Source organism: Corvus moneduloides, chromosome 15, assembly GCF_009650955.1.
Source record: "Corvus moneduloides isolate bCorMon1 chromosome 15, bCorMon1.pri, whole genome shotgun sequence".
NCBI classification, from domain to species: Eukaryota; Metazoa; Chordata; class Aves; order Passeriformes; family Corvidae; genus Corvus; species Corvus moneduloides.
Window position 1 is genome coordinate 2,407,026 of NC_045490.1, and position 17,993 is coordinate 2,425,018.

Here is a 17,993-nt window from a genome sequence, read left to right on the forward strand (position 1 = left end):
GCCCAGAGAGGCATCACCAGAGCAAAATCACTTTGAATCTGTCTTGTAGCTGCCTTAGTCTGGTTTGACTGTTAGCATGTGGACTTTCCAGTGGGGCTTGTCAAAGAGTTTTGTGCTCTCTGAGTGTAAAACAAAAACGCTGCAGAGCACTTACTAGTTTTATTTTATATCATTTGCCCGAATCTAAGTTTCCATAGCTTTACAATCTGTCCAAGTGGAAGATAAATTGTCAAATCTTCTTACTTGTTGAACAGGGTAAAGAGTTGCTAGGTAATCTCAGCATTGTCTCAGTTCAATGGGGTCAGTTTCCCCAGGGTGGGTTCTCCAGGACCATTCAGTAAATTCAGCACTGGGGTTTTTTTGGTTTATTTTTTTCTGTGTCGGATGGATTGTATGTGCCAACAATAAATATTTATACTCTTGTGTTCCTCTGCCTCTCTATCTGTGTTTTGTCTCCTGTGAAATGCGTGCCAGCGCTGTGGGTGCTATGAGACAACATTACTCTTTGGGAGACTGGTGCAGAGTGTGTGAGATCCTGCTGTCCAGGATGTTTCTTCCCATCTGTTCCTGGCTCAAATCCTCTTCTCCTCAATTTTAGTCACTGCTTTTGGTTACCATTCATAGATTGAAGTGTGATATTAAGGAGAAGGATACAAACATGCTGTGCTGCCTTGTTTCTCTTGCTGCTGCTCTGTCAGCTGGGTGGCAATAACAAAAGGCAATTAGTGACACAAATAAGCTTTCCTGGGGGGTAGTGGAGAGCAGTCTTTCTCTAGAACTATTTATGGAACAAATGGAAAAGCACACGCTTCCCTCCTTCCTAAAAGGAGTAGCAGCCCAGGGGAGGGGAGGGTTAGCTCAAAAACCTGCCACCTCTTCAGCATTAGGGTCTTGTTTTGTAGCACCTCTGAAAACTCAGGGTAGAGAAGGGTGCAGGAAGCATAGAGCAGAAGTTTTGTTTTCTGCTGGTGCAGAACTTGTTTAAAGTCTCCTGCACTTGCCAAGCAAGAAGTCAAATTAAGCCGTGATTTGCCCCCATTCCATCCTGGAGATATTTCCCTGCTCTCTGTAACTCTCTTGTAGCCATCACACAATCAAACCCCCTCTTTCCAGTCTCCTTTTCCCCTTCCCCATGCAAGTTGTTGGGTTTTCCCTGTGGAAAGCAGCCCTGTGCCTGAACCCACCTGTGTTTTCTGCCCTGCAGAGTTAATGAGCTCTATGTGGATGACCCAGACAAAGACAGCGGAGGTAAAATAGAAGTGAACCTGAACATCAGTTTGCCAAACCTGCACTGTGAATGTGAGTATCCCTTTCACTTAGCAGCATTTCTTTGTGTTCTAAGTAATACTTGAAATGGGCCCAGACTGGTACAGTGGACCTTCTTCTGTAACAGGATGGAAATCAAGTAGCTGCAGCCTCTGCCAATATCCCATTGCTTTCTGTTCCAGGCCAGGCACCTGTTTTCTTGGACCATGTGTTAGTGGCTGATCTCCCTCACTGGCTTCTTTATAAATCTCATTTCCTGGTTTTTTTTTATTTTATAGCAACCTTTTTGTGTCTGGGAGCAAGAAGCCTCCCAAGTTCCATTCGGAACTCCGAATGTACCAGCTGGTTGTTGGCTCTTCCCAAGTCACCTGCCTTGTGTGCCTGAAGCTTTTCTGTTTGTGTGATTGGGATTGCAGTCAGCTGGCAGGATATGGGATATGTCAAATAGACATAATGAAAAGTTTAGTTATAAAGTTTTTTTCTGATACAACAATATTTGATGAAGGACAGTTTAGTCAAACGTCAGGAAAAAAGATGGTTTGGATTTTTTCCAGGTAAAAGCAATGCATGTTTCTCCTATGCAACCTTCCTGTTACTTACCTTGTTTTGACTTTTTTTTATGTCTTCTCCCTCTCACCCCTGCAGTGGTTGGACTGGACATCCAGGATGAAATGGGAAGGCACGAAGTGGGTCACATTGACAACTCGATGAAGATCCCTCTCAATAACGGGGATGGCTGCAGGTTCGAGGGCCATTTCAGCATCAACAAGGTGAGTGGCAGTGGCAGTGGGTGAGGCTGTGCTGGCTGGGGAAATGCTGGCAGGATCCATTTGGAAAAAGGAAAATTCGAAAATCGCAGTGTCTGTCCTGCAGTGTGTGTGTTCATGTCCCTGATCAGACAGAAAGTTAAGTCAGTGTGGGGAGAGGAGGCTGCATGGCCAGCCCCACAGGGAATGTGTTAGATCAGGGGTTTTCTTCACTCTCCAAAGCAGGTAATGGAGACAGAACTGCTGAACAGAGAGAGCAGCTCTGTGCAGTGGCCCGTGCTGCCTTTCAGCACAGCAGCCCGATGTTCAGGGGATGTGTGAAAACCCTACAGATGCCAAACGGCTTCTGTGTTTACTCCTCCCGACTTCTGCACCTCCAAAATGTGAGTCACTGTGGAGAGGTCTTTGGCAATGGCTGCATCCCAGCTCTCCTTTGTTCTGAGAGCTGCAGAATGACAGGAATGTTCCCTACTGGAGGGTGCCAGCAGCTCTGTGCTGGGATGTTTGGAATACAGCACTCTGCGCATGCTTCGTGGGGATGCTCCACTTCTGGCTCAAGGAATGAAAATCCAGGCCTGGAGGAGGCTCTTCTTTGGGATGGGTGTGTTCAAGATTGAATAATCTTGCTATGTAATGCTGGAGATGACTTGCTGGGGTGGGGGAGGCACTGGTGGGACCCACTGATGTCCTAAGAAGGGCACACCCTTTATTCACTCCTCCTCATGTACCACAGGCTACAAAATCCTACTTCCTTCTTTTCCTCCCAGGTCATGTCAAAGCACATCTGAAAATAACAGACAGAACCTTGTCCTGATTCTGTGTCATGGAAAGGATTAGGGATTTAAAAAGAGGACTTTTTCCTCATGTCCAAGCCACCAAGACCCTCTGGCAGCTGGTAGTCCACAAAACTGGGAAAGGGCTTCTGGAAAGGTAGTTCTTGCTCAGACAATTTCCAGAGCACAGAGCTGAGGTACCTGGGGGTTTGTCTGTGAGATGTGGTGTGTCCTGCTCGCCAAAGCAGCTCCAAAAGGGGGTGCAGAACGTGGCAGTGAGGAGCTTCCTCCACTGCTGATTTGTGTCTCATTTAGTGGCTGGGACAGCTGTCCCAGGGAGAGGAGCTGACCCAGGACTTCTGGCTCTGGAAACCTGAACCTCTTGCGTGTGACCTGGAAGCCTGCAGTCCCTTGGCAGGAATTGGACAGGCATCTGTCTGAGATGGGAGCTGGACTGAGAGCTGGCCAGGCTTGGAAACTTGACCAAGGCTTGCACTTGGGTGTTGCTGTCACATCTGCCGAGGGAGGACAAGGTGACAGTGAGATGATTGTGTGTCCCGCTTGCTGCAGGGCCTGATGCCCTGTTTGCCAAGCTTGTTTATGACACAGCTTGTGTCCACACCTGAAAGTGTTCCCAGGAGTGCACTGCTGTTCCTCAAGTCATTAAATCAGCTTTCCTCAAAGCACATGGAACGGGCATGTGGCCTCCTGTGGCCCTGCTGGTGAGGTGTCTCTGCAGAGAGCACGCTGGGCACCAGTTGTATAACCACCCTCCCACTCCTGCCTTGGGCTGTGCCAGATTGCTCCTCAGTGTTGCTTCATTTCACAACCTTTTCTCAACAGGAAAATATTCTTGCACCCTCCATGACAGTGATTGAGCTGTATCTGCTGAAAGATGTCAGGGCTAGTGACCTGAAAAGTGTGTGCTTGCAGAGTGGTGTCATCAGAGTGACACCAGGGCTCATTTTCTGTCTTGGAACTGAGTCCTTAGGTGAAACTTGTGTTTTTCAGAACTTTGTATTTCCCTCCATTAAAAAAATTAAAAGGAAAGGCTCCTGCTGGCTCCTGCCACATGGAGAAGGGGAAGATCTAGGTTGGTTTGTATGGGATGCTCACTTGGGTTTGGTGGTGGTTTTTGTCTTTATATAAAACTCATCCTTGCACACAGTGTCAAAGGTGAAGTTTGATACTACAAGAAGAAGAATATATCCACATCTTCCTGGGCTGCTCTGCAGCAGTGGGCCCATTTGCAAATGCCAGATGTGGGAGTGAGACATTGAGCAAGAGAGATGGGAATTTTATTTTAGTAGGGATGAAAGACGTAGCCTTAAGTGCTGGAAATCCCTGGAGTTGGGAGTGATCCACTCATCAACTCCTGGTCAGGGACATCAGCAGTGTGGGGGTGCTGGACTCCGGAGCTGCAGGACCTGAGTGCCGTGGTGTTGGTCAGGTGCAGGAGGGTATCCCAGAGCCTTCCTTTGGCTGGATGGACCCAGGTGTTCCCATGTCACATCACAGAGCCTAGCAATGCCTTGAGGGATAAAATGTGAAATCCTGTCTTCCCTGTCTTGGCTAATTTTAGGTCCCTGGCAACTTCCACGTGTCGACGCACAGCGCGACGGCGCAGCCCCAGAACCCCGACATGACTCACGTCATCCACAAGCTCTCATTTGGGGACAAGTTACAGGTGAGTCCTGAAAATTCCCTGGCTGTAGGGGAATGCAGTGAGAGTGGTTTAATATTAGGTATTTTGGTTTCATGGCAGGGCTGTGTGTCTCTGCAACGTAAGCTCAGTCTGGGAGAGTTCACAGCTGCCACCACTTCAGGGAGGAGCAGTGTCCAGTCACAGAGGAGCTGTGCTGTTTTCTTCTGAAACTCAAAGGGCTTTTGGAAAACTCTGTGTCTGTCTTCCTGCAGGGAGTAGAAATGAGGATTTGTGGCTCAGCAAAATCTGGTTTTAGTATGAACACAGCAAACAATCCTTTCTGCCTTTGTGGAGGAGCAGTGATGCACTCAGGGAAGATGTGTGCTCGCTACTGTGTTTACCACAGCACCAGTCAAGCTCTTTTTAATTCACTTCACTGTACTTGTATAGCAGACACCTATTAGTCAAATTTGTTCTGTGAAACACAAGTCAGACTTAGCACTGCCAATTCCCTGCTGGGAAGAAGCTGAATGTATGCATTTGCCCAGTGGATAGAGTTTCACCAGGTGTTGCAAGTTATGTAATATTACTTGATTTCTCAATAAGGACAGATTACAGCACTTCTCCAGCCTACTTCCAAGGAGCTGGCCTCGCAGGTGGGAGTTCCACATGTGCACACCCAGCTTGAGACTCACCCTAAACATTGCTTACCCATAGTCTCTCTGTAATCTTCTTTCCTCAGCACAGACGTCTCATTAGTCTGCTCCTTGTACACCCACTTCCAAAACCCTTTTTCATGCTAACAAGTCTAAGCGTTGCTTTGTAGTCTTCTGATTCTGCTCCCGGCTTCTTTTAGGAAATATCTTGTGTGGGAACGGGGAAATATTAGCATATAAATAAGCTTGGCTTAATGTCTGTAAAGCACACTGAGATTATGAAAAATATTAGGTAAGTGCTAATAGGGAGTTGTGCAGCCTGCGTGGGAAATCGGCGCTCTGAGGGAGCATTCCCATTGTTTTATCACGGAGTCCTGGAGTAAGGCAGCTGCAGTGTGAATCAGCATGAAGGAGGAGCCTGGACAGACCAGCAGCAAGTGTCTTCTGTGCTGCTGGTGAGAAACCTGTCTAGCAAACGTGGGGTTGGCTCCTGATTCGGGCAAGTTCAGATGAGTATTTTCAGAGTTCAGAGTAACTACTCATCGTCTGCATGCACAAGGAGGGAGCACGTAGGTGCTGCTGGTCCTGCAGGCAAACAGCAGTTCAGCAGCACAAATTAAAGAAGGATGTGTTCACCAAACAGGTGCTACCACCACTGCTACTCAGCAAGCAGTGAGAGCCAGCAAGTGTGGAGAGCTTTAAATCTGTCTAGAAGCACCTTTGAATACTTCGGGCTGTCTCCACCTGTTTTGATGTAATACATGCTTATATTCCTTAAAGAGTGTGAGGAGCTCCTCATTCACTTGTGTCATGTGCTGGGAGTTTGTTCTTTGTAGGTTGTTACTGACTCTGCCACAATGATCCACTAAGGGACAGGCTGCATTCTCCAGAAAAACCAGTCTCTTTGAAATAGAGATTTAAATGTCATCTGGCTCTGAATGAGCTTTGAGTTTTCATCAGTACTTTGTGCACAATAGTGGCAGACTTTTTGTAGCTTTTTTCCTCATTTAGATGAGATCATAAATGAAACCAGTGAGTTCCTGCATGTGAGATAACCCAGTTAAGAGAGAGATGTGGAAGTAGGAGATGATGCATTTTTAATCATAATTTCTACTGAGTGCTAGATTAGGGGAGTTGTCTGCCCCTGACAGTGAAAATGCATCATCTTCTGCTTTCTACATCTCTCTCTTTACTGCATTACCTGACATGCAGGAACTCATTAGTTTGAATTTTAGTCTCATCTACACGAGGGAAAAATCTACCAAAATTTTGAAGTGGACCTTAGAGTCTCTGGCCCAGATATTCTATAAGAGACTTAACTTCATAGCTCTACCAAGAATGGAACATAACTCTGTAGCCCCCTCCAGGGGCTTCTTTTTCTTCTTGGGCCTTTTCCAGTGAGTAAAGGATAAGCACAGCCTGCAGATGTAGTTTGGGAATGGTCATGGTTGTGTGAAATCCCAGCAGAGCAAAAGGCCCTGCAGCAGGATCAGCTGTTGCTTTTGCTCTGCTCCTGTTCCCAGCAGCTTCCAGCTGAAGCTGAAGCTTCTTGCTGATGGTTTTGTCTCCCCAGAATTCCCATTCTGCTGAGCTGAAACGGGTTCACTGGTGCTTCCTGCATGATCCACTCTGTAGTGCTGGGAATAGGGAAATGTCCATTAGGATGAGACAGATACATCCATGTGCTGCCAGTTGTTGAGAGGGTCTGGGAAGGAGATGGCATTGCCCTGTTGGTGAGCTGAAACTGTCACACCCATGACTAAATCCTCCTTCCAAACTCTTCTTCCCTGTTGTCTGACTTAAGGTCAGGAATTTCTAGGCTGTGGAGTTCTTTGTCCTTTCTTTGTACCTTGTGAGCAGCACAACCTCTGACCTACAGCTCCTGCTGTGGGCTTTTCCCTGTCTGGAAAGTCTTCCCTGTCTGGAGAGTTCACACATGGATTATTCTGTTGGTGGAGATCAGACTCCAGGTCACAGCATTTGCAAGGGATGGAAATCCTGTTATTCTGGGCAGACAGATACTCTCAGGCCTGGGATCAGCTGCAGGAAAAGCTGAAGGGATGGCAGTGTTGGGATGTGTCCTTCCCATCTCCAAGGCTGATGAGTTGTACAAGCCCAGCTGCTCTGACACGAACCACGTTTAGAGGAGAACTCCAGAGTTTTAGCCCCAGTGTGACTTCCAGTTATTTCCCTTTCAGCCTGATAAATTAATTTCACAGTTAACTCTGCAAAGCTCTTAGGAAATAGCTCACGGTGAAAATTTCACAACTGGCCTCTTCCAACTGCAATTCCTCTAGCTTTGGAGTGGTTTTGGAGTTTCATCTTGTAAGATGTTGTGAAATCAGCTTTTTCACTTGGAACAAACCGCTGTGATGATGGTCACTGAAAGATATTTGGGGTCATCTTTTACTGGGTTGAGGCTTTGTTTTCTGGAAAGGTTGAATCAGGCTGATCCCCTGGTCACAAGGTAGGGAAGCAAAGGTCAAGAGTATCAAGTCAGAGCACAGTTTCTTCATGCTCCTTTTTGCTTTCCAGGTCCACAACGTTCACGGAGCATTCAATGCCTTGGAGGGAGCAGACAAGCTCAGCTCAAACCGTGGGTATTGCTGGGGATTGCAGCTCTCAGCCACCCTCTGCAGGAGGGAAAGCAGGGCCATTCATGCAACACTGGTGTATCCAGAAGTCTTTAATTTGCCTCTTCAGCCCAAATGATCCAGACATTGCTGGCTGACATTTCCATTTCCTCCAGTGCTGCAGAAAAGGCTTGGCCCAAAAGGTCCTTTGCAGTCCTTATGGAGTTTTTTATCCTGTTCCTGTAGCGTCCCTTTGCTGCTGTTACTTCCACTAGAACTTTTCCCTGTCCTTGTGTTGCAAATTACCTCTAAATTTCTACTCTGTGGATGGCGAGAGGGACATTTTCGTGGCCCTTCTTTATGCCCAGCACAAAAAGGAAATTGCCAATGCATGCTACAATTCGGTGTAGAGAGTTTTTCTCTCAGGAGTTCGGGCTCCTGCAGGATATGAGTCCTGTTTCCATTTCTTGGAACAAAATTTCTGTGGCTGTTCCTGAAGCTATACAGTTGTTGTTTGGGGTTTTTTTTACCTCCAGAAGCCAAATGTCATTGTGTTACACTTGGCTAGAGGACCCTGCAGAGATGTCATTTAGAGTTCTGTTTTAGAACCATTTTAGCAGACACAAAAAATGGAATGAGCTGTTTAAATAGTGAAAAAAGAAAGAGTTAAGCAGCTTTTGGAGAAGGAAGATAAGAAAGCAAGAAAGAAATGGAAGTACACAGGTTGTGATACCTCAGGTTTTTTTGTCAAAATGATCTCAGTGGGCTGCAGTCCCAACCTCAGCCAGTTCCTGATTTAACCACGCTGTTTGTGGTGGTGATAAAAAGTGTTACCATTTATAGTTGCAAGCAGTTAGGAAGCTTCAAATAACCCAAACCCTGGTTGAGTTGTGGTCCTACAGAAGTGGTGGGCGGCTTCTGGTGTCAGCCAGGTACCTGACAGAGTTCTGAGCAAAGGGCAGAGATGTGGGGTTTGAAGCTGTCGCTTTGTCACTGAGATAAGGAGGAGGGAGACACCCTTTTTTGTGACTTGCTCCACTTTGAACTGTTCTGTAGGCAGACTCCTTTCTTTCAATGCTAACGTGTCCTTCCCTTTCCTTCCCGGAGCACAGCCCTTGCCTCTCACGACTACATCCTGAAGATTGTCCCCACGGTGTACGAGGACATGAGCGGCAAGCAGCGATACTCCTACCAGTACACGGTGGCAAATAAGGTAAAGGAGCAGGAGGCTCTCCAGGAAGCTCCTCACTGCATCCCAGGGGATGCATGGAGGATGTTCAGCCACCATTCCTTCCCCTCTTGCTCTGCTCCGTGCCCTGTGCATGAGTTTGTAGGTGAGCAGTAGCCTCTGCTGGGAGAAGGAGGAACTGAAGCTCTTCAGAGTGGGGCTTTTCCTGGTGCTGGCATTTGCCGGGATTGGGATTGTGAGGGCTTGCCAAAGCAGGTGGTGGTGGTGCTTTCATTCCTGAGAAAGGTGTTCTTCCTCCTGGCGTTCTTGTCTGTCGGTTCAGCTGATGTGGATTTCTGTAACTTGTGTGGGAGGTATTTACAGGCTGCAGGAACTCCTCTTGTGCCAGTCAAGGTGCACCTGAATGGAAACTGTAATCCAGCTGAGCACACAAAACATCACTTAGACCTGGTTTTAGCAGAACAGTCTCAGTTGTGATGGATGTATCAGACAAATCAGCAGAGTTTTTAGCTTGTTACAAATGTTGATTTCAGGCATTAGGCCACTGAACTGTAGCAGCAAATATTTCACAATCCCTGCTTTATGATGGTGAATTATCACAGCATCCATTAGTTTGGAAAAGCCCTCCAAGATCACCAAGTCCTGCCAGTGGCCAATCCCCACTTTGTCACCCAGCCCAGAGCACTGAGTTCCACGTTCAGCATTTTAATAATTCAATGTATTGAACTGTTTTTTAAGGAAAAAAAAAAGACCCTGTTCACTTTTTAAGGTAGAAAGCATCTTTCAGTTGAAAATTATTTGCCATTCAAGTGCTTAACAAAAGTCCAGAACCTGTAATATCTAATTCCTGCTAGTTTGCCCTAACTGATAATCAAGCACACACTCTCCCAGACTAGTTCTCAGGTTAATGTTCCTGCCCAGTGGCTTTTGGGCTGGTTTGTGTGGTGTGTCCCAGGGATTTGGACATCTCCCTCTGCTCAGATGGCAATGTATTTGTTCTGCTTAATGTCACAACTGCTGTTCTGATAAGACTCCAGTGATAGGAGTTCTGAAAGTAATTTGGAAAATAGGCAGCAGGAGCTTTTGACACTTCTGTGAGCTTGGCTGCAAATTGGGGCGTTCAGCCAAGTCTGACTCATTAGGGCAGGATTGCTGGTGGGGAGAAGGGGAGAGGAAGGAAAAAATGAGGTCAGTTCTGTCAAAACTGAGGTGCTGAGAAGCGCTGCTGCCTCTGCGCTTTCTTCTCGTGGTGCTCCAGACCTTTACTCCCACACTGAGCAGTGGGAAAGAGAAATGGGAAGCCATGGGCATAGTCTGGCACAGAGTGGCTGGTGTGAGGAGATGAGGAGAGTCTGAAGTGTGGACTCTGTCTCCTCTCTTAGCTCCTCTGCTTCCTCACTTCCCACATAACCGCTGTCCCCACATGTGCTGCAGAACTCCAGTAAAAGCCCTGAAAATGACATGACTAGGGACTTCTCCTTCTCTTGTCATCATGGGATAAAACCCCTAAAAATAAGGAAACTTGGGATTTATATAAGATTACTGAAGATAAATGCTCTTTTCACTAGCTCACAGAGAGCAAAATTAAACTTGCTCATGAGTGTCCTGTTGCTTGTTCTTTTTCCATCTTTCTGAAGTATTTGAGGCTGTCTTTGCCTCTTTGTGAAGGAAAATTGAACCAGGAGAGGAGATCTGAGCTGGCAGCTTATCACAGGGCTGGGGAAGGGAAGAGCAGCTGGGTGGAGAGGCAGCCTGTGCCACGCTAGTGCCAATGGCTCTCCTTGCACTGCTGGGTCCCCAGCCTGCTTTCCTTGGATTTTTCTTCAGCCTGTGGATGTCTTGATCCTTGAAAACTGATATCTATCTCCACTGACAGCACAGACAAAATATTATTTCAAGAAGATGTGACTTTAGTTACTGAGTTGGTGTTGGTATTGGTGCTGGGCAGCGTGTCCTGCTTGGTGCTGTCCTGTGGCCATGGATGGCACTGGACCTGTTAGGAAACAAATGGATTAAGGGAGATTGTCACTGGCAGTCTGAAAGATGTCTCTCTCAAACCAGCCTGGGATAATCTTTGAGCCTTTGCCAATATTTTTCTGTATACAGTTTCATCCTGGCTTTCAGCAGGAGTTTTTAACGTGGTTTGAACGTGGTTGCAGATGATTCATACTGAAAGGGCAAAACATTCCCATTGCTGGTCCCAGTGGGAAGAGGGCCTGACAGGAATGCAAGGACAAGGAGGAGTTTCCAGGCTCTTAAGAACTAAATTCCATTTGTTTGGTGAATGGTTTATATACAAAATATAGACATACATGTGATTTACAGTACCAAAACTTCACCTGCAGCCAGGCTGTTTGTATTTAAACAGAGCAGATCTATGACAGAGAATCAATGACAGCTTTTCTGTTTAGTCCTGTAACTCTGAATAAAGGTGAGAGTAATCAGCATCACTCTCTGTCCCAGCTCTTTCATCATCAGGCTGTGAAGAGCTTGTTTTCCTGGCTGATAAGGATTGGAGGTGGGCAGTCACGCAGGAATCACTGTTTGCTTCTTTCCATCTGGTCCCTGGTCCAAAACAGTGGGGTGAGGGCCAAACCCACAGAGGCAGTTTGATGGCAGACACTCTCTGGAATGAGACTGCTCACACTTTGTGCCATTTTCTCCCTTTCTTTCCCAGGAATACGTAGCCTACAGCCACACCGGCCGCATCATCCCGGCCATCTGGTTCCGGTATGACCTGAGCCCCATCACAGTGAAATACACAGAGAGGAGACAGCCTTTGTACAGGTTTATCACATCGGTGAGTTACCCTAAACCTCTCCTTCTCCCTTCCTCTGCCTGCCTTTCATTTCTCTCCTGAGCCTTTATTGTCCAGAGGAATCGAGTTTTTGCCTCGGAGCATTGTGATGTGGTGGAGATAAAGCAGCACGTCCCTGGGGTGGTACTGGAGTGTGAGGTGACTGTAATTCCAGTGCTCTGACAACTTCATTTAACAGCTAGGCACAAAAAGAAGGAAAATTTACCTATTGCAGAAGTGCCAGGCTCTGTCTAGGCAGGATGGGCTCTATTGCAGCGTGTCAGAAGCTTGGAAGTAAAGCTGACGTGGTGAGCAGGAAAACTGCAGTAAACTGCTCAGTAATGATGAGATCAAATGTGCAGAGAATCCAGAATGGTTTGGGTTTGAAAGAACCTTGAACCTCATCCCTTTCCACCCCCTGCCATGGGCAGTGACACCTTTGAAAATACTCTCTTTTTAAAGGTATATAAATTATTGCAAAGTCTTGACCTGTCATGGTCAACAGTCTTTCTCTGGCTCAGATTATGATTTGATCCAGCATTTCCATGGTCGTGAATGTTGTTTTTGGCGACATGTAAGGCAAAAAGATCTATTTCATTATTAGCAAAGGATGTCTTTTGGAAGTGTCCTTCCAGGCTGCTCCAAGCCCTGTCGAACCTGGCCTTGGACACTTCCAGGGATGGGGCAGCCACAGCTTCTCTGGGCACCCTGTGCCAGGGCCTCAGCACCCTTTTCCATCCCAAAGTCATCCTGTTCTCACCTAGAGAGGTTTTCCTTTGTTCAGGTGAGGGAAGGAGAACTGTTAGATGACGCAGAGCTGCCTGTCCTCGCTATCTGCTGGTATTTGGGTGATTTTTACAGTAAATAGGAAGAAAACTGGCAGTGGAGATTTCACCAGCAGCCACATCTCTCCTCTCCTACAAGGCACTGAATGCAGGGCAGTTGTTTTACTCAGTGCTGCTGCTTGGCTTAATATGGGAATGCCAGTTCCAGGCATTTACTCCTGGGTAGAAGTGGAGAAGAGCTGCATTATCAAATTCCAGAGGTGTTCTCCTGACGAGTTACGTTTGGATCTGTCCAGAGAGCATCCTGCAGTCCTGATCTCAGCATCCAGAACAATGCTGTGCTGGCCAAACTGCTCATTAGGCAAAGAGCTATTTAAAGATCCTCCAGAACTTCAAAAAAATGTGTCCTCAGGGAGTTGGCTTAAAATTGAAGCTGCAGTAAGCTGTGCCAGCGAGGCATGGTGGAATGTGAAGCAGTTGGTAAATTGGCTGGAGCAAAGACCTCAAATTCTGATTTTTAAACTGTTTGACTGTTTTAATTGGATGTCACATAAACAGTGTGGCAGAGTTGCACTTCAGGTTTTTGATTTTGCAGCTTCTGATAAACAGCAAGTTCCCTTCACTGAACTTTGGACAGTGACCTCTGGAATACACAAATACCCAGAGACGGGGACTTGGAGCAAAATCTAAATGTCGTGGTGCAAGACTTTCTGTTCTTAGCACGTCTGCTTGGCTTCAAAACATCATCCTAAAAAAGGTCAAACATCAGCATTTCACGACTTGGCATCTCATTCTGCCTCTGCTTCTTCCCCATAAATTATGCTACCAGAGGTTTCTCACGCATCTTGTTGGGGGTGAGGGTGTGGAGGTGTTTTCATGGGAAATGATTTGATAGCTGTGATTATTCTTTAATTTTATTGTCAGCATTGATTCACTGCTGATGCACCATTGCATGCCTGTAAATAGCATCTTTGTTGAATTTGATACCCTCCTTCTGGGTTGATATAAGGGACCACAGGAGAGGGTTTCCTTCCTGGTTGCCACAGTGACATTTTGGGTTTGTATCTCATTTGAGTTCGTATCCCATCACCTCAAAAACTGAAGTGTGTGTTTCCTACTCAGAATCCACAAACGGAACAGCAGCTCCGCTTCTGTTTGTGAAAAGATTTAAAGGTTGCTTCATTTTCATTAAATAAGAATTTCAGTTTCTCCTCTTCCCCAAAATAACAGTCCTCTCCACACACCATATTCCTCATTGGACTGAGTGTTGAATCACTGGCCCCTGCTTGAATTTCACCCTGTTCTGTCTGTAAAGTTAGCCAGGCACTTTCTGGCTGCTGGGCTGCTTAAGGAAAGTTTTACAGTTGACTTTTGGCTGCTTTGTTTGGTCTTATAAATGGCTGTGGTGTCAAGCAGCTCACTGAGGGCCATTTCAGTTGAATGTCCTTCCTCTGGAGGCGTGAGGATGATGCTGGTGCTGGCAGTAGCTGTGTCAGGACGTCACCCAGGTGTGACAGACACTCCTGGTGTGGAGGCAGAGCTTTGTTCCGGGGGCTGGATCCTGGCTCTCAGTCTGGGCCATCTGGCCCTGGTGAGCTGCTCTGGCCCTCCTTTGGGCCGGGATTGCTGTACAGGAGGGCAGCCTTGGCTCTGCATTTCAGCTTTACAGCCTTGCAGGTGGCATTGAACAGCTTGGAAGAGGGAGCAGCGCTGCAGAGGATCAAAACTCCCCGGCCTTGCTTTCCCTGCCCTGTTTGGATGACATGATCTGTTCTTTAGCCCCTTCCTGTATCTCCAGCGTGGCCTTTTGCATCACAGTTGCTCTGGAGACCAGTTAGTGATGACCAGCACTGGGCTAAGGGCCAGCAGGGATTGGGCTGGGGCGTGTGGAGCCACTGCCTGGCCATGGAAAGCAGCAGCTTGTTCTGAGCAGCAGCTGTTCAGTTTAAAAACCACAAGGCAGGCTCTGGGATAGGGGCTCCTTCACTGTTTACTTGGGCCCCTGTGTGGATTTCAGGACATTTAAATTTGTCCTGGGGATGGGGGGTGATCCTGTGGACTTGAAAGAAGCTTTAGGGGGGTGATGGTGGCAGTGTTGGAGGGATGATCCCACGGGAGAGGGGTGTTGGCTGTTCAGCAGAGAGCCAAAGGCATCTCCTGCTGCTGCTGCCAAGATTATCTGATGCTCTTTGTCACTAATGAGTTTGCCCTCCAAAACTTCAGCACTGCTAAGAGCAGCATTCCAGCCCCATAGCAGCATTCCCAGATCCTCTCTGTCCCTATTCTATCTCATGCCTGCTCCTTAGATCTTTGTGGTGTGGGGAATTAGCCTAATTTCCTGTATGATTTGAGAGGTGCTTCCTGTGCAAAGGCTTTGGTTTAGCATAAGGTTTTTTTTACTTTACATGTCGTGCTCCAAAAAGTTCAATACTAAATAAGATTTTGTATTGTGGATCAGTGCTGCCACTGTCACTGTTCCACGAGTTTGCCTGGGGTTAACCAGACACTTGGCATAGTGTTAAACACAAGTTTTTTTGCATGTCAAACTTCACTACTTAAAATCAACTCCTCCCTCATAAAGAGAAGCCATTCAAGGCCTCCTGGTTGAGGTTATGGAGCAAGGGGAAAAGTTTCACTGCTGAAAATTCATGAGTTCCTGTGAGTGGCCAGACTGAAAGAATGTTTTATCATGAGATCAGTGTAGGGTCTGGGAGGGAGAGCAGGGAGAAAAGCAGCCAAAGTTCTGCTGAAGCATTCAAAATCCAAAGAAACTTTTTTTCCTGGTGTGAGAGGACTCATCTGGCCTCTAGGTGTGAAAAAGAATTAAACTGGAAATAATGAGGGGGGGGAGCTGGAACAGAGTGGTTGCAGGCAGAGTAATTTCAGCCCTGGGGACTGGTACTGAGAGGTGTCACAGATTCATTCCTGTGGCGTTTTTCAAGCCAAGACAGCGTTCTACCAGATGTGCTGAAAAGCTCTGGGTGGGATTCTGCAGCTTGCCTTACTAGGAATTGCTTGAGTGTCCTACTGATCCCCTCTGTCCTTAAAAGTAATTTTCAGACTTCAGGACATCCCAGAGGAGCACAGTTGTGTGTCTGACATTTGCCTTTCTGTCACCTTGCTTGCAGCCTTGCCTCCTCCTACATATCCACTCGTGTTTTCCTTCAGGCATGAGCCTGCATCCCACTCTGCTGTGATCACCTTCTGCTCAAGGTGCATTCCTCCTGTTGGATGGGCTCTCACTGCTGGGATTATTCCACATCTGTGTCTCTTCCCCTGCATCCTTTCATGGCTGGGCCTGAGTAAAACAGACCTCACAGAGCTAAACCCAGGCCATTCCCAGTCATTTATTCCATTAAATCTAAAGAAGTGCCTGCTGCCAGCCTCCCATACGTATGAGAGCTGTGATGATAAAGGAACACCGTGGGGCAGCTCCTGTGCTGACCTAGAGCCCAGTGCTGGTCACAAGGACTCCAAGCCCTTTTTTCGTCACCAGGACTCAAAGCTCTGTGTGCAGGAGGCCCCGAGCCAGTGCCAGGTGTGTGTGACTCATCCCCACTCAGCACTACAGAGCTCTGCAGATGAATTTATATATTTTTTTTCAATTCCCCAGCCCCTTGTGCTGCTGCACTGAAGTCAGATTTTCCTGCCGTGTGATGCAGAATCTGGGTGTTGGACGGGGTTTGTGTTTGTGCTGTGACATCTCCCGTCAGCTGAGCTGCTCTGAACTGAAATAACCCAGCTCCGTGGTGGGCATTTTCCCTGGGAAGTCACCCTGTGTCACGTCCTGAGGGACAGCAGGGAGGGGGCCACAGGGGCAGGAGCTGGACTTGTCCCCTAAAAATCCTGACTTTGCCTCAGGCTGGTGCTCTCGTTTTAGCAGCCTTGATCTGCTGGAATGCTCAGTGTCCTGCAAAAGCCACGTTTCCTGCAGCTCCTTGTTTCACTGAGCTCACTAAATGTTCATATCTTGGTTATAAATACACATGGAAAGGAGCTGTAGTTCTCACTGCCTTTGCTCACCGTCAGTGAGCTGTTTGTTCCTTTCCCTCAGCGCTGCTGCTGCTGCTCTTACGTTGTTTTTCTGTCTGTGACTTTGCCCACGGGGTGTTGTGTGGGAGCAGAGACGTGGCGTGGTGCGTGTAGTGTGGCACCAGTTTCCTTCTGTGTCAGCTGTGTTGCAGTTTTATGATGTTTAGCATAGAATAGTTTGGGTTGGAGAAGATCTCCAAAGCCATTGAGTCCGAGCTGTGCCCCATCCCCACCTTGTCCCCAGCCCAGAGCACTGAGTACCACCTCCAGCCCTTCCTTGGGCACCTCCAGGGATGGGCACTCCAAACCTCCCTGGGCAGCCCCTGCCAAGGCCTGAGCACCCTTTCCATGGGGAAATTCCTGCTGCTGTCCACCCTGAGCCTGCCCTGGCCCAGCCTGAGGCCGTTCCCTCTCCTCCTGTCCCTGTTCCCTGCGAGCAGAGCCCGACCCCCCCGGCTGCCCCCTCCTGTCAGGGACTTGTGCAGAGCCACAAGGTCCCCCCGGAGCCTCCTTTGCTCCAGCCTGAGCCCCTTTCCCAGCTCCCTCAGCCGCTCCTGGGGCTCCAGCCCCTTGCCCAGCTCCATTCTCTTCCCTGGACATGCTCCAGCCCGTCCATGTCCATCTTTCCATGAGAGGCCAGAACTGGACACAGCACTTGAGGTGTGGCCTCAGCAGTGCCCAGCACAGGGGGACAGGCACTGCCCTGCTCCTGCTGCTACACTGTTTTTGATACAGAAACGTTTGACTGGGTTAATACAAACCACCTGCTGGTGAGGAGGCAGAAGTCAAACACCACAGGAGGGGAAGAAAGCCCCAGGGTGCCACCAGGCAGCGTTCACACAGAAAGTGTGATACACCACAACGTAACCTAAAAACGTTACCAGCCATGTGCTAATTACACAGTTCTAATTTCCTAACTCCCACATTTTTTTACTTCATAACTGTGATGCTCTTTCAATTTGGTCTTTTACGTTGTGTAGGATGAGGTGGTTCTGAGAATAACAACACTGGGTTGTGAGGAGGGAGCAAGATACGGAGCTTATCTCCTGACAAGGGCCTGCCTTGGAAAAAGGGGATTTGTTATGAGCTAGGAGCTGAAGGAGAGACTAATCCCAAACCAGTGAGCCAGTGTAGCAGGGAAATATTTTGTATCGTTGGTCTTCTCCAGCCTAAATGATTCTGTGATTCTGTCTCCACAGGGACTCTGGTTTGACAGAATACACAGAATATTTCTGTGTTTTCGTAGCATGTGGGAAGTGAAATAGGCTGTTAATGCTAATCAGGAGATTAACTTTTTCCCTAACTCTTTTCTTGAAAGTGATTACATGTTTTAATTTGCCCCAAGACATCTTGTGTGGAAAACTTTGTCCCACAAAGAGTTAAGTTGGCTGCTGTCAGCAGCCCTTGTCATGGAAAGTGTTAGACAGGGTGAGCTGTGGTGTCGCTGGGAGCTGGGTTCTCTGTTAGTCACTGCCCTTCACGTGCTATTTCAGTGTCTTTCGCCTGTTTG

At 47.6% G+C, this 17,993-nt stretch overlaps 1 protein-coding gene across 1 annotated transcript in view; it reads left to right on the forward strand.

Annotated features, from left to right (window-relative positions):
- ERGIC1 (endoplasmic reticulum-golgi intermediate compartment 1) overlaps positions 1-17,993 on the forward strand; it is a 58,471-nt gene that overhangs the window by 36,335 nt on the left and 4,143 nt on the right. The window contains exons 4-9 of the mRNA XM_032124677.1: positions 1,205-1,299; positions 1,912-2,036; positions 4,389-4,493; positions 7,643-7,703; positions 8,793-8,893; positions 11,547-11,669. Of these exons, the coding sequence (XP_031980568.1) occupies positions 1,205-1,299; positions 1,912-2,036; positions 4,389-4,493; positions 7,643-7,703; positions 8,793-8,893; positions 11,547-11,669 (610 nt within the window). The remainder of the gene's footprint in view (positions 1-1,204; positions 1,300-1,911; positions 2,037-4,388; positions 4,494-7,642; positions 7,704-8,792; positions 8,894-11,546; positions 11,670-17,993) is intronic.